This window comes from Cnephaeus nilssonii (genome assembly GCF_951640355.1).
Source record: "Cnephaeus nilssonii genome assembly, chromosome: 13".
Taxonomy (NCBI): domain Eukaryota; kingdom Metazoa; phylum Chordata; class Mammalia; order Chiroptera; family Vespertilionidae; genus Cnephaeus; species Cnephaeus nilssonii.
The window spans coordinates 76,762,420-76,779,190 of NC_137084.1; the positions used below are offsets into that span (position 1 = coordinate 76,762,420).

The window sequence follows — 16,771 nt, forward strand, 5'->3', positions numbered from 1 at the left end:
ATTTTATTAAAATAGTGTCGAAATTTTAAAACAAATTTTAATATAGTACATATGTGCTTCTTTATTAACACATATTAACACATTAAATAATAAGATTTGCTGGTGGGACTAATAACTTCCATATATTTCAAAGCAGTAATAAGTTTAAATAATATATTTCAAGATCTCTGCAACAATTACAACACAATAGGAAATCTGTATTTCTGTCAGTGACAGCTCTACTAATAATGCTGTGATTTGTTTCCTATAACATAATGGAAGGAACTTCTAAATTTTAGAAATTGGTGAAAATAAATACAGAGTGGTGCAAAAGTAGGTTTACAATTGTGAGTATATTATTCTTGTATTATTATTTATTAATTATTGTATTATTTTCCACACAATGGTTTTTTTCCCATCCAAGTTCACAGATTTCCCAGATTTAGAACCCCTGTTCCACAGACAAAGATCTTAAAGTATACACACAATATTGAAGTGGGGTGGAGTAGGCTGGGGCAGGAGAGAAAAGCAAAAAGAAGAAGTTTTGACATTTTCATATCCTATATTATTTGATTTTTTTTACAGAAAGATTGCATTTATGTATTACTTGTATAAAAAGCATAATATCCAGATTTCAGATAAAAAACTGCTGCTGCTCAAGGAGGAAGAGGGCCATTAGGTGCCAGAGCCTTCAGCTTCCTCCCCCTCTGCCTCACTTCCAGGTGGAACGCCATTTTCTCATTACCTCACCTTTAGCACCTGGATAAACCTTCAGTCTCTCACGCACAGGAACCCACTGGTTGTAAGACAGATAGAACCAATCTGTAGTTAAAGGACAAGATTAGGTGTATTTCTGGAAACTTATGTTTATATTGATAATATAATTCAGTTTCATAGTGAGACACTTATCCACCCTTTGTAACATTGTTTAATGAGAAAATGCTTTCTAGATTACAAATATCTGATGGTTTGCAAAGAATGCATGAATACATGTATGCATAAGCGGAAGACTCCCGGCATCTTTTAAATGTCCAGAGTGTTGGTCAGCATTCTGGGTGATACACTGACTCCTGAGCTTGGAGGTAGTACAAAGCAGTAAGGAGTAAAAGATCCCTTTTGTGAAAAAAGAACCATCACTACCTTTTAACAGACGGCTCTTTGCTTTCATTAGGAATAAAGATGGCTGCTGAAGCAGAAGAAAACAATTACATCAATTTTGTGGAAATGCAATTTACTGACAACACACTTTATTTTATAGGTAAGTCTAAAGCAATAGGCCAAATATAGGTTTCAGATCAATGTATTGAACGAGAAAAGGCATTGTGAGGTGAACTATTAAGTGACTCCTTACTGTCATCAAATTCCATTGTAATGCTAATGATATACTTCTCTGGAAAAAGGAAAATTAGGCTTCTGGAAGTTAACCATAATATATCCATGGTCTTAGCACCTTGTCCATCACATGACCTGGCACTTCAGTTAGCAATAGCCCATTTACAAGGTGAAAGCTAGTGCACATCATGATAATTCCACAGCATTGGGTACATTCAGCGAATACAATTTCCCTAAGCAAACTGGCAGATTATATAAGAGATACCTTACGGGTGAGGCCATGTGCCCCTGGATCCGGGTGAGGCCATGTGCCCCTGGATCCGGGTGAGGCCACGCGCCCCTGGGTCTGGGAGAGGCCACGCACCCCTGGGTCCGGGTGAGGCCATGCGCCCCTGGGTCCGGGTGAGGCCATGCACCCCTGGGTCCGGGTGAAGCTGGATCCCGGGTCCAGGTGAGGCCATGTGCCCCTGGATCTGGGTGAGGCTGGGTCCCGGGTCCGGGGGAAGCCGTGCGCACCTGGGTCCAGGTGAGGCCACGCACCCCCTGGGTCCGGGTGAGGCCACGTGCCCCTGGGTCCGGATGAAGCCGTGCCCCTGGGTCCGGCCGAGACCCAACCAGAGGGAATCGAACCTGCATTACCACCATTTGTCCACCATCCAGAGCTGAGGGGTCAGTGCCGACATGTACACATAAGGAACTGGTGGACATTGATATTGGGTCTCAAAAGAACTGTTGGTCCAGAAAGAAACTCACTACAGACTGATTCATTTGCCTGTCAGCATAACTATTATTGCTCATCTCACATTCAGTTCATATAAGTATATCTCTAGTGACACATGATCTCGCTCATCTAGGGGAAATGATGAACAACATAGACTGATGAACAACAACAGAACCAGAAACAAGGAGGCATCGATCGGACTATCGGGCCTCAGAGGGAGGATAGGGGATGGTGGGGGGAGGGGGGAGAGATCAACCAAAGGACTTGTGTGCATGCATATGAGCCTAACCAATGGTTAAGTTCAACAGGGGGTTGGGGCATCCGTGGGGAGGGGTGTGGGATGGGAATTGGGGGATGAGGACAAATATGTGACACCTTAATCAATAAAGAAATTTAAAAAAAAAAGAAAAAGAAAACTGTCTTGTTGTAAGAAAAAAAAAAAGATACCTTAAATCTGTGAGTGAGCTGTACCACATAATGTAAATATATCTGGCAAATAAAATCAGATTCTTATGATTGGTCTTCCATGGGTCATTTGGCTTCATTTGAAAGCTTCATAAAAAGTCCTGAGGCAACCTTCCACTGAACCAACAAATTTAAGAGTAAAATCTGTCACTTTATAAAATTTCTTTTTTGTTACAAATTTACATTTATAAACCATGGATATAGGTTTTATATCTAACTTACCCAAGAACACACTAAGTCTATTTAATGAGCTTTGTTTTATGGGACCTTGTGGATGATTATATAATAGAGGCCTGGTGCACGGATTTGTGCACTGGTGGGGTCCCTTGGCCTAGCCTGTGAGGATCAGGTCAAAACCGTCTCTCTAACATCCCCCGAGGGGTCCCAGATTGTAAGAGGGTGCAGACCAGGCAGAGAGACTCCACTGGCATGAATCCATGCACAGGGCCTCTAGTATGCATGTAAGATCTTTGGTTAATCTCTTCCTGCCCTCCCCCCTACTCCCTTCCCTCCTAGATTCATCAGTCTGTTGCATGTTTCCATGCCTGTGGTTTCTGCTCCTGTGTTGATCATCTGCCCCCTGTTGGTCAGTGTGTGTCATAGCTACTGGTTGAACAGTTGCTTAAGCTTTTATAAATATAGATTTCTGAGAGGGCCAACAACAACAGTAAGATAGCAGTTATATAATGGGGAGTGGCAGAAAAGAGTAACAAGAGGTAGGGTGAGAGGAGATTCTGAGTTGAAAAATAGAATTTAACATTTTGTTTCTCTTTTTTCCCCTTTAGGTGAAAATTATGGTAAAGTATAAATTTATTTCTCTTTCTTTGCTAAAGTAAAAATAGCTACTTAAGCATCTCACAGACACATCCATATCACCATTCTTAGCTGAGAGAAACTAGTACCAATCTATTTGAGAAGCTAATCTCCCCTCAAAGCAATGTGAACCCAGTAGCACAGCCTTGGAATAAAGCTGTCCATAAAGGATACAAAAGAGCACCTCTAACAAAATTGCTTATTTACACTTTAGGCAATTCTCCAACTCTTAGAATCTACAAAACAGACTGCCTGCTAAACAGATTATGAGATTAGCAGGAAGTTATGGATTCTCTAGAAGACATGGAAAAAGGAGATTTGAGCATGAAAATTGTAGTCCAAAATCAAGAACATCTTTCTTCTTCAACCCCCTCTCTCAGAAATGCTTTAGGAAGAAGCCTGGGAAGCTCCCAGGGAAAAAATATTTTCAAAGTAGAGGAGACGAGGAAAGTGGGAGCAAGCAAGAGCTATGAGATGGAGTCATTAAGTCTTTGCAAGAAGTGAATGTACCCAGCCCTTGTCCTTCTGGCATTCAGAGAGGATCATACCCATATCTGGCCTGTGATCCTCTAACAGATGTCCAGATTATTAAAGGTCATTAGTTTCTCATACTTTTCCTTAAAAATAGCACCTTCCACTTTTTAAGGTGATCATTACTGGACTATAAATGAAAAAAGTAACTTAAAAATACTATTCCTTCATTTTTTTTTGTTTTCCAGTTTCATTGAGATATAATGACATTTAACTCCTCATGTTTTTTTAAAGATTGCCCTACTCTCCATTTATTAATTCAATACATATGGGTATAAAAGTAGGTTTACAATTGATTATATGGAAAACAATACAATAATTAATAAATAATAATACAAAAATAAACTCTGTTTCAAGTACTCTCAATTGTAAATCTGTTTTTGCCACCATGTAGATTCTGGGAGGAAACTTTGAAGGAGGGACATTTTTGAAGAGGGAAGTAAGCCAAGAGAAAGTATTCTGAGCATAGAGAAGCCACATGAAAGGCCAAGATATAAAAGAAAGCATAGCATGTACAAGGATTCAACAGTACTTCAGAATGGGAGTAGGAGAATGATGAGAGAATAATAAATAGGATGCAGATCAAGAAGGTTCTTTTATTTCAAGATATGGAATTTGGACCTTATCTTTGGGTAACGGGGATTCATTAAGCACCATATCCATGATCTAGAATAGAGATTAGTTTGCTGCAACAAAGAGATCCAAAAATATAGTGACAGAATAAGATAGGAAATATTTCTCTGAAAAACAAGTCCAAGTAGGCAGTTCAAGATTAATATAGTTGGATGCAGCCTGATGTTATTGGGATCTTAAGATTTTTCTGTCTTGTTATTCCATTATGCCCTAGTTGTTTAATTCATTCACATACTTGAAAATCATTACCACACTTCCTGGGTCCATATCCCAGCTAGCAAGAAAGGGTTCAAAATAAGAGGAAGATGGCCTATTCCTTTTAAAGGTTCTAGATGGAAGTCATACACATTAATTCTATTCATATTCCATTGATTTTATTCTGGGTGGTCATGTGCCTCATTAAAATTCAGAGATAATTTTAACTAAAATTAAAAATTCCTTCTGGCTTCAGTATAAAGAGCTAGAGGCCTGGTGCATGAATTCATGCATGGGTGGTATCCAGCTGGCTCACCCCAATGGGGGCCCATCAGGCTAGGTGGGTAGAGGGGAGGGGCTGTGGGTGGTTGGCCAGCCCCGCCCTGGATCGGGGTATTGGGAGCCAATTGGGGGCCAGGCCAGTGGGGGAGGGGGGGCTGATCGGGGCCCAGATCAGGCTGGTTGGCTGCCACAACGCGCATCATAGCCACCAGTCATTCCAGTTGTTCTGGTCGTTCCACCGTCTGGTTGCCGGGCTTTTATATATATATATTGGTGTGGGGACAAAAAAGGGGGGATGACAATTAAGAAGCTATTGTCCTTGTAAGAAATGATGGGGAACAGGGTGCTAATGAAAAGCAATGAATGGATTTTATAAATACTTGGAAGAATTCAAGTATTTTGAGGTTGGACTAGGAAGGGGATAGAGAGAAAGATGGTGCCTATATTTTCTCACTTAGGCAATTTGTACTATTAGTGAAATAGGAAGCACAAGGGGAAGAGCAGGGTAAAGTGGTATGCAGAGCAAAGAGGAAAATAGATGATGAATTTAGTTTTGTATCTTATCTGTAGGACATCCTAGTGGAAATGTCCAGTAGATTCTTGAACATAATGGTTCTGGGCTCAGGATGAAAATTTGGGCTGGAGATAGAGCTATGCATAGAAATGACAGCTGAAACTATAGGAATAAAAAGACAAATCAGAGGAAATGTGTGGAGTGAGAAAGTAAAAGCCAAGGACTAAATCAGGGGAATACTTATGTTTGAGGATGCAGTAGAAAGAGTAGCTAATAAATAAAAGAGTAACCAAAGAGGAAGAAGAAAAACCAAGAGAATGCCACGGAATCCCAGGAGAGATTTTCAAGATGGAGGTAATAGTCACTATGTTGAATTTTACAGCCTTGAAAACCAAGGGTAGGAAAGCATTTATTGCATTTAGCAACAGGGAGTTTGGTAATCTTGCCGAAAGAAGTTTGGTGGAGAAATGGAGGCAGAGAGAGATTGCAATGAGTAGAAGAGTGAATGGAAAGTAAGGGAATGACACAGCTCTTACCAGAAGCTCCACTATTAAAAGAAGAAACAAGGCTAGCTACCGAATAGGATATGATTGATGGAGGAGTTTTAAATCTCAAAATGAGAAGAGTTTTGTGTTTTTCTGATTATAAAATAAAGTGTTTATTATAAATAATTCAGGCAATTAAAAAAGAAAAACATGAAAAAGACCTAGAAATAATAATCAATATCATTTGATGTATTATTTCTCTACTTTTTAAATATATGTGAGAAAAAGTAGGTTTACAGTTGTGAGCATGTGCAACACATCTTATTCTTGTATTATTATGTATTCTTGTATTATTTGTATTACTGTAAACTGTAAACCTACTTTTGCCCGTGTGTGTGTGTGTGTGTGTGTGTGTGTGTGTGTGTGTAATACTATACCTAAGTTTCTTTTTCTAATTTAATACACATGGACATCCTTCCATGGCAAAGAATAATTACAGTTATATTAAATTCATGACATTTCATAGTAAGGAAATATCAAAATTTATTTGCTCAGGCCACAATTGATAGACATTTAAATTGTTTCCAGTGCTCTCATAAGCATTATAGCAGAGAAATATTTACACATTTTTCTGATTGTTTCCTAAGGAAAAAAATCAAGGAAATAGAATTGCTGGGTTGATAGAGAAGAGGGGATGATTGGTAAATCAAGGTTTCAGGAGAATATACATCAGAGCACAGGTAGGGTTAGCCTTAGATTCCAGAAGGGGCACCTTTTCTACATTTTCCTTGGGACAAGAGGGATAAGGAAATGACTGGTGGTGCCACAGTTAAATTTATAAGTGAAGTAGCAGGAAATCATTTATTGAAAGTGAAAGCAGAGCCCTGACTGGTTTAGCTCAGTGGATAGAGCGTCAGCCTTCGGACTGAAGGGTCAAGGGCATGTACCTAGGTTGTGGACACATCCCCGGGGGGAGTGTGCAGGAGGCAGCTGATCGATGTTTCTCTCTCATTGATGTTTCTAGCTCTCTATCCCTCTCCCTTCCTCTCTGTAAAAAATCAATAAAATATATTTTAAAAAAAGAAAGGAAGGAAGGAAGGAAGGAAGGAAGGAAGGAAGGAAGGAAGGAAGGAAGGAAGGAAGGAAGGAAGGAAGGAAGGGAAAGCAGAGATGATGATGTAGAGATCCTGAGGAGGGTAAGGAAGATCTGAAATGATAGCTATGGGTTATGAAAGCGGATGCTGAAATGTTTAAAAAAAAAAAAAAGTACTGACAATTTATATATGCTTGCAATGGCACCAGTTTGTGCATTTGTATAATTACCAGTGACACTCAGCAGCCAGGTTTGGAGTTTTGTAGTAGAAAGACAAATGAACAAACGAGTTCGAGATTGGAAAGGCTGGCAAAGGGTAGACAAAATGATGAACCCTAAGGTCCAGACTGCATAGAAAATGAAAGGAAGACAGTAAGGTTAGAGAGGAAGGAAACGCCTATTTTAAAATCAGGAAGACTCAGTGAAGCGGAGGAAAAGTATAAAACAACTAGGATAGGAGATTGTGATTAGAAAGCAGAGTGTTTGAATTTAACATTTCAGAGGTAGAGTAGTTCTGGGTGATAATAAGAAGCAAGAGTTGTCTTTGGAAGTAGATTAAAAAGCATTGTGCAACTTTATCTTAGCTGCTTCTGTAGCAGAAGATTGTGATCAGTAGCTATTGAAAACTGAAATATATAGTATGCCTGTAAATTTTGGGGGAAAAAACAAAAAACACGTATTTTTAATGAGATTTAATGTCCATTCTAGAAAACCTGGAATCAGACTACTTTGGCAAGCTTGAACCTAGATGGTCAATCATACGAAATGTGAACAACCAAGTTCTCTTCGTTTACCAGGGAAGCCAAGCCATGTTTGAGGATATGACTGATTCTGAGTGTGAAGGTATTTTTAAAATATATTTACAAACATAGAAATGACAAGCTACTTCTTATTTTACTGCCTACAATTTTCTATTATAGACCTAGTCCTTAAATGAAAAGATTTAGCAATAGTAATAATTTCACTTATAAGAAACTTTATAGAGTATCCAAATATTGTAGTTGAGATGAAAAATTGATATAATAAATATATTGCCAGGGTTGGGAAGAGGATGAAGAGGGTATATGGGATCAAATACGTGGTGATGGAAAACTAGGTTTCAGTTTGTGAGCACACAGTAGAGTATACAGATATTATATTCTAAAATTGTACAACTGAAATTTATATAATGTTATTATACAATGTTACTCCAATAAATTTAATTTAAAAATTTTTAAGATATATCTAGGGGTCATGTTACTCTGGGCCTACATTTGGATCACGAGTTCCTTCATTGTTAATTGCATGAACTGGATAAGATTTCTATAGAGTTGGATCCTTCATACCTGCTGAAATTGCTGATAGCATTTTCAAAACTTAAAATTAAAAATAAATATCAAGCATTTCAAATAAGTCTGTCTCCCATCAGAAATGTAGAGTGCTTAGGAAATGAATAAGTTTACTGTGCTTTCCAAGGTATAAATCCCAAATATCAGCATTTAGGCAGAGTTGAAAGAGTGAATGTGCACCCTTGAAAAATCCTGAATTTTTATCTTAACAGGTAGATTTTTAATATTGTATTTAGCATATAAAAGTTAAACACAGCCCTACTGGCGTGGCTCAGTGGTTGAGGGTTGACCTGTGAACCAGGAAGTCTTGCTTTGATTCTGGTCATGGCATATGCTCAGGTTGTGGGTTTGACCTCCAGTGGGGGGGGGGGGGGGGGCGGGGGGCGTGCAGGAGGCAGCTGAGCAATGAATCTTTTCATCATTGATGTTTCTATCTCTCTCTCCCTTCTTCTCCAAAATCAATAAAAATACATTTTTTGAAAAGAAAAAGTTTAAGACAATCTTTTAGACTTCAGAATATCTCTTAAACACTCAAAATGTTACTGCTTTTGTGATACATATTTGAATGTGTTTTAAAGAATGTCTGAGCAACTGCATATAGTCTCCACAACTGGCTGAATCACAGTGTGTGGGATGGGTAATGGGTCTATTAAGGATTATCCTTTGGCTAATTTCCATAAATTTTGATTTGCAAAAATTCTTCTAACTAGTGTTCTCATTTGTTATTTCAGAGAATGCACCCCAGACTAAAATTGTAATAAGTATCTATAAAGATAGCTGCTCTAGAGGTATGGCAGTAACCCTCTCTGTGAAGTGTAAAGAAAACTTTACTCTCTCCTGTATGAACAAAAATATTTCCTTCAAGGTAAGACTGAACCTAAATTTGTTATATAGAGTAGAAAACCTAAATATCCTCAGTCCAACTTTTTGTCTAGAACAAGAATGGCAAGAAGCAGAGAACCATTAAAATAGTTCAACTCTTTAACCCATCATGCTTTTTCTAAGTCTGCCACAGGGAGGAAGGGGTACAACACTTGGTTCATAGCCTGAGTCTTCTGAATAATCTATCTAAAGGTAAATAATAACATAGAAGACATATATGAATTATTATATTCATTTGGGAATTGCATGACTTTCCAAAATGTCTTGCTAAATGGAATGAAGCTAATTATCCTTCTGTAAGCCCACTATGTACTTTGTGAATTATGATGATAATATTTTAATCATAATTGTTTTTTATTTTAAATTCTTTATTGTTGAAAGTATTACATATGTCTCCTTTTTCCCCCATTGACCAGCCGCTCCCCCCACTCTCACCCCCAGCACATGTCCCTGCCCCCCTACTGTCTGTATTCATCAGTTATGCTTATATGCATGCATACAAATCCTTTGGTTGATCTCTTACCCGCCCCCCTCTCCCACCCTCCCCTGCCTTCCCTCTGAGGCTCAACAGTCTGTTCGATGCTTCTAATACTCTGGATCTATTTTAGTTCATCAGTTTATGCTGTTCATTATATTTCACAAATGAGTGAGATCATGTGATATTTATCTTTCTCCGACTGGCTTATTTTGCTTAGCATAATGCTCTCCAGGTCCATCCATGCTGCTGCAACTGGTAAGAGGTCTTTCTTTTTTATATAGCAGCGTAGTATTCCATTGTGTAGATGTACCACCGTTTTTTAATCCATTCATCTACTGATGGGCACTTAGGCTGTTTCCAAATCTTAGCTATTATAAAGTGTGCTGCTATGAACATAGGGGTGCATATATTCTTTCTGATCAGTTTTCTGATTTCTCGGGATATATTCCTAGAAGTGGGATCACTGGGTCAAATTGGAGTTCCATTTTTAATTTTTTGAGAAAACTCCATACTGTTCTCCACAATGGCTACACCAGTCTGCATTCCCATCAGCAGTGCACGAGAGTTCCTTTTTCTCCACATCCTCGCCAGCACTTGTTATTTGTTAATTTGTTGATGATAGCCATTCTGACAGGTGTGAGAAACCTAATTGTTTTATTCCTGCATCCTACAGCTTTCAGTTGATATGTGTTATTTTTAATGTAGAGCTAAGTGAATAAAATTAACAAGATTAGCTGTGAAAGCAATGGTATAATGTATCTCAAAGCCCAGTATAAATTATTTCTGGCCACTGCTTTTTTTCTCTATTCTCCATTTTTTTCTCTTGAAGAGTTTCTGATTGGGGGTTTGCCAGTAAAATACTTGAGCAATGGGAACTGAAGTTAGAATATGACCTAGAGGACATGTTGAGAGGCAACTTGGAAGGGAGGAAAAGGCCACTCTAAAATATAATCCAAGTAAAATCAGTGTGTATGCCACAGATACAACCTCCAAACAAATCCCTTAACCATCCCCTTCCAACCAGAGGGCCACCTGGTTGGCAATTTCCCATTCTCAGGCCTGACAAGCAGGAAGCTTAGTTATCATAATGGTTTTAGAGGCCTGGGGTAGACAGGGAGGGTGGAGAGGATTAAGCATGTTGTTACTTAACAACAAAATCGGAAGGGAGATGGCCAAGATCAAGCCTTGTGGGATAAAGAAAAACTAATTCAGCTGCAGAAGCAGATTCAGAAACTGGGATAAGCCTGAACTCTAAGTGGATTATTATGGAGAGAGACTTGGGAGTGTTGAAAAGGATGGAAATAATGCTTGGCAAAAGAAAGAAAAGAAGAGGAGAGGAGAGGAGAGGAGAGGAGAGGAGAGGAGAGGAGAGGAGAGGAGAGGAGAGGAGAGGAGAGGAGAGGAGAGGAGAGGAGGAGAGGAGAGGGGAGGGGAGGAGAAGGGAGGGGAGGAGAGGGGAGGATGCTTGGTATATAGTAGGAATTGGAGCAAATCAGTCACAGGCCTGAAGCTTCCACAATTTGGGCAGGCCTTTTAAAGAAAGAGAATATAAAATTACCAAAAGCATCAAGTTTTTAGAATAAGAAAAGAAGGGGCGCTGAAAACCAAGATGGCGGCATAAGGTAAACACCTAATTGTTGCCTGCCACAACAATTTTGAAACTACAACTGGAAAACAGAGCGCACACCGTCCAGAACCACCAGAAAGCTGGCAGAGTGGAAAACCTACAACTAGAGAAAAAAAGAGAGGGGGACGCTGAGCCTCAGGAGCTGTGGAGGTGCGGAGATCCGTGAGCGCGGAGGGGCGGATGGCTGAATACGCAGCAGGCTTGCTCGCAGCGCGCGGAGAGGGAGGGCAGCAGACGCTGTGTGGCTAGCTTTCTCGTTTGGGAGAAAAACAAAACCTCCCGACTAAACTGAAATCCAGCTGCGGTCGGGGAGAAACTGGTCTGTTTGGCAGCGGACGAGGCTCGAAAGCTGCCTTCTCTCAGAGGCGCGCAGCCATTAATTCAGGCACGGAGAAACCGCCCCTCTTAGGGCGGAGCAGACGGGAAACCAAAGCTTGTCTGCGCCACCCTGAGACTCCGTCCCATCCAAGCTGAGCACAGAAGCTCTCCCAGCGGAGACACTGCTGATCCTCACAGCCAACTGGCTTGGAGATCAATTCCCGCCAGTGATACCAACAATCCCAACCACTCTGAACTCCAGTTTCTGGGGACACGCGGGGGACCCAGACGCCTACGGGACTCTCGGCCATCGGTCGGAGAGTGAGAGTGACTTTTCTGTCGGTGTGGACGACACCAGACTTCAACCACTCTCATAAGGGACACATTCAAGAGGCAGACTCAGTGAGCACCAAAGCCCTACTGTGTCTCCAGCACAGCAATTCTTCCGTTATAGACAAAGCAGGCCCTCACAATCAATTGGACCGGAGGTCAATTCCTCCCAGTGTATCAACAGCAATCAGGGCTTTTAACTACACCAAGACTTTCCACTCAGCCCACAAAGGGGAGTACCAAGAGCGACCACCTAGGGTGATAGGGGAAGCTGAGCTACCGGCCCCTATAGGTCACCGACCACACAAAGCCACTCCATCAACACAGGGAGGCAGCCAAAATGTGGAGACATCGCAGTATGTCACAAGTAGGAGAGATAGATGAAAGCAAACTAATGGACGACACAGTGTTCAGAACCATATTTATAAGGTTACTCAAGAATCTTCTAAAAACCGCTAAGAAACTTGAAGAGACCTTCAAGGACCTTAATGAGAATACCAAAAAAATGGAAAAGGACCAGTCAGAAATTATGCATACACTGTCTGAAATAAAGAATATACAGAGTAGACCACCGCACCCGAAGAGTCAAACCAAAGATCTGGAATATGAGGAAGAAAAAAACACCCAACCAGAGAGGCGGAAAGAAAGAAGAATCCAAAAGTGTGAGTATAGCATAAGGAGCCTCCAGGATGGCTTTAAGCGTACCAATATCCGAATTTTTGGGGTGCCAGAAGAGAGAGAGCAAGATACTGAAAACCTATTTGAAGAAATAATGACAGAAAACTTCCCCCACCTGGTAAAAGAAATAGACATACAAGTTCAGGAAGCACACAGAACCCCAAACAAGAGGAATCCAAAGAGGACCACACCAAGACACATCATAATTAAAATGCCAAGGGCAAAAGACAAAGAGAGAATCTCAAAAGCAGCAAGAGAAAAACAGTTAGTTACCTACAAGGGAGCACCCATACGACTGTCAGCTGATTTCTCAACAGAAACTATGCAGGCCAGACGGGAATGGCAAGAAATATTCAAAGTGATGAATAGCAAGAACCTACAACCAAGACTACTCTACCCAGCAAAGTTATCATTCAGAATTGAAGGGCAGATAAAGAGCTTCACAGATAAGCAAAAGCTAAAGGAGTTCATCACCACCAAACCAGTATTATATGAAATGCTGAAAGGTATTCTTTAAAAAGAGGAACAAGAAGAAAAAAGTAAAGATAAAAATTATGAACAACAAATATCTATCAACAAGTGATTCTAAAAATCAAGTGAATTCAAAATCTGAGGAACAGAATAAACTGGTGAACATAATAGAATCAGAGGCATAGAATGGGAGTGGATTGATAATTCTCAGGGGGAAAGGGATGTCTGTGTGGGGGGGTATGGGAAGAGACTGGACAAAAATCATACACCTATGGATAAGGACAACGGGGGGGAGGGAACCGGGTGATGGGGAGATATGGGGGGGAAAAGGGAGAAACAATTGTAAAAATCTGAACAATAAAGATTTATTTAAATTTAAAAAAATGTAAAAAAAGAAAAGAAGGGGCATTAAAAGAGATCTGTGCAAGTGGGGGCCTCTGACATTTAAGCTTCATTAGCTTCATAGCAAATCCGCTTCTGAAGGAACTCAGTAAATATTAGTTAGAGGAAGGGAGGGAGAGAGGGTGAGAGGAAGGAGGAAGGAAAGAAGGGAGGGAAGAAGGCAGAGGGAGGGAGGTCTAGTTTTAGCTCATGCTCTTTAACCCTTTTACCCCCACTAATAAGGGTCTTAGCAGTGATTATAAATATAGACTATGTTCTACTAGATAATAAGACACAACTTGCTGCCATTATGTGCTCACCTTTCTGTGTTGGTTACTAGCTATAAAGTCCTAGTGCTTATGGATACCGGCTGCCTTTGGGTAAGAACCTTCATGACACCAAGAGGGATTTGTTCAAGAAGTTACTATTAGTGCCTATTTCTTGTATAGGCATAGTCAGAATTCTCTCAAATGTGCTAATGCACTTGGGAAAGGGCAAACACACACACACACACACACACACACACACACACACACACACACACCAAAAAAAACAGATGTTAGGTCAGGTTTAACTTTCTCTGGGTTCAAATTCAACCCCTCCTGATGTAAACAATTCCATAGGTCCTTGGAACACTCAGGTTTCGTTATGTAACCCTGTTTCCATATCCACTTACTGTGCACCTTCCCTATGATGGGTATGAATAATCAACACCAAAACCAAGGACAGCTACTGCCCCAGGATTTCCTTGCCCCTGTTCTGAAATGTCACATTGAACTATGATTAGAGATCGCCTGTTCTACCTATCCATACCCCCACTTTCAACCACAACTTTCCATGCCAGGTTTGAACTAACAGGTTCATCTCCTAATATTTCTAGAGCTTTTGAAGTTTTGGCTAAGGATTATTTCTCACTTATACATTGGAGTAGCTTAGTCCCAAATTCAATCCCCAGTTTTAAGGTCTCTTTCTAAATTCTGGGATAACTGTAGTCAGCTACAGAAATACATGTCAGTGGGAGAACTGGTCTATACTGTCATCAATTTAGGACCCTCTCTTATTGATAAAACACAAAGTTAAGAGTTGTGACTATAAATTCCATAATTGGTTGAAAAGTTGGGAGGTACCCAAACTTCTTTCGGGCATCTTAGGAAGATGCTAGAAAGTTATTTTTGATCTGGAGCTTTCTCTGTCAGTCCTTAGTTAGGATCATGAGAATTTTTTGCTACCATGGGGTTAAAATTAAGTTCAAATATCTACAGATCCAATATTAACATGGAAAGAACCTTGGGTGGTCCTCAGAATTTCTAGTTCATCTTGAAAAGTAGGTATGGTCAATAAACCAGACCTAGCTGGTTTGGCTCAGTGGGTAGAACATTGGCCTGCAGACTGAAGAATCCCAGGTTTGATTCTGGTTCAAGGTCAAGGGCACATGCCTGGGTTTGGGGCTCACTCTCCAGTAGGGGTGTGCAGGAATCAGCCAATCAATGATTCTCTCTCATCATTGATATTTCTATCTCTCCCTCTCTCTTCCTCTCTGAAATCAATATATATTTTAAAAAATAAAAGTAAATCAAATAAACCAATAAACAGTATTTTTAACAAAAAGAAAAGTGGGTATGGTGTAATATTTTTTAAAAGTATATAGGCAGCCTGTCAGTTAGGTGATTAGCAGGATTATTGTTTCAAATGATCTAGCCATTCTTGAGAAAACCCTGTTCTGTGTCTGAAAGATACAGGAATCAGAATTTGGCCTTCCAGGGCAGAACCCATCCAATAGACTACTTTCAGAATAGAAATTCAGGACTACTATGGAACTGGAGCACTTGGTAGGAAAAAGTCAAAGGCTGCTGATTAATCCAATATGGTAAGGCTAAACAGGAATCAAGGACTCAGCCCGAGAACAGCTGCAGTGGGTCTATTAACAGCAAGTTTCAGTTCTAGCCCCCACTAAGGGAGGGAAGAAGCCGAGATGACTGCCACTTCTGCCTCTCTCACTGTTGGCTCACAAACTAGAGCTAGGCTAGGCTATGGCTGGAGGTCATCAATGTCTTTAGCTCTGAATGGTTGGAAATGACATTAGCCCAAAAAAGGTTGTGGCCTTTGCTAGAATTCAACTCCATCTTGAGCAATGGGAGAAAGAGAAGAAAGCTATATGATTAATAAATTAGAGAGCTAGACCTGAATGTGCATTCCATGGTAGGAACAGCCAAAGTAGACAAGGAGAATAGGAGATTAGGAATTCAGAGGAAAAGGAGATCAGTATTTGTATATGCTGAGATATGTTTTTAAACTTAACTTGTGAAAATAAAAACTTCTTTAATTCTGTGCAATCATATACTTCAAAATAAACTGCACATATTCTGATTGTTCATGCCCTAAAAAAATTAATATTTTTTCTCTATAGAAAATGAGTCCTCCTGATGATATCAATGATGAAGCAAATGACATCATATTCTTTATGAGAAGTGTTCCAGGACATAACAATAAGATGCAGTTTGAGTCTTCATTGTACAAAGGATATTTTCTAGCTTGTAAAAAGGAGAACGAACTTTTTAAACTCATTTTGAAAGAAAGGGACATACATGGGGATGAATCTGTAATGTTCACTGTTGACTACTGCAAAAACTAGATATTAAAATTTCATAGTTTGAACTTTCTAAATTTTTGTCTTTCAGAAAAGTTAAGATTGAGTCTATAATTGTAATGATGAAATAAAATGAATAATGATCTCAAAAGATACCACTAAGAAATGAATAGTAAGCTTTCACAAAATTGAATTGACCCCCGTTTATACAGATGAATAAAGAAAGCATTTGTATAATGTAAAAAGATGCATAGTTTGAAAACATATTCTCCATTGTTGACATTGGAACATAGATTATACTCAATAAAAGTATTTTAAATCTTTTGGGTTATGATGAGAGATACTGATATTTGAATTTTCTAATTGTTAAGAATATCATTAAAACCATCAAAATTTTATAAAGAGACCATTTCAGCTGACTAATTTCTCATTTCCTTCAAAGTTAGAATACTTTTAAAAGTCAGATTGATCCTGCAACATAGAAAAAGGATTATACACACTGAGCAAGTGGCAATCAACCCGGGAATGCAAATGCTTTAATATTCCTAAATCAATTAATGTAATATATCATATTAATAAAGGGTAAAACCACACAATCATCTCAATAGATACAGGAAAGCATTTGACAAAAGCCAATCCTATCTAATG

The 16,771-nt window shown here is 39.6% G+C and overlaps 1 protein-coding gene across 1 annotated transcript; it reads left to right on the forward strand.

The window, feature by feature from the left end:
- Positions 1 to 1,158: 1,158 nt before the first annotated feature.
- IL18 (interleukin 18) lies at positions 1,159 to 16,558 on the forward strand (the record flags this gene model as incomplete). The annotated part of the gene is made up of 4 exons (XM_079788189.1): positions 1,159 to 1,237; positions 7,752 to 7,886; positions 9,103 to 9,236; positions 15,944 to 16,558. 4 exons carry the CDS (start codon positions 1,159 to 1,161, stop codon positions 16,166 to 16,168), a joined length of 573 nt encoding a protein of 190 aa, XP_079644315.1. The 3' UTR covers positions 16,169 to 16,558.
- Positions 16,559 to 16,771: the final 213 nt, after the last annotated feature.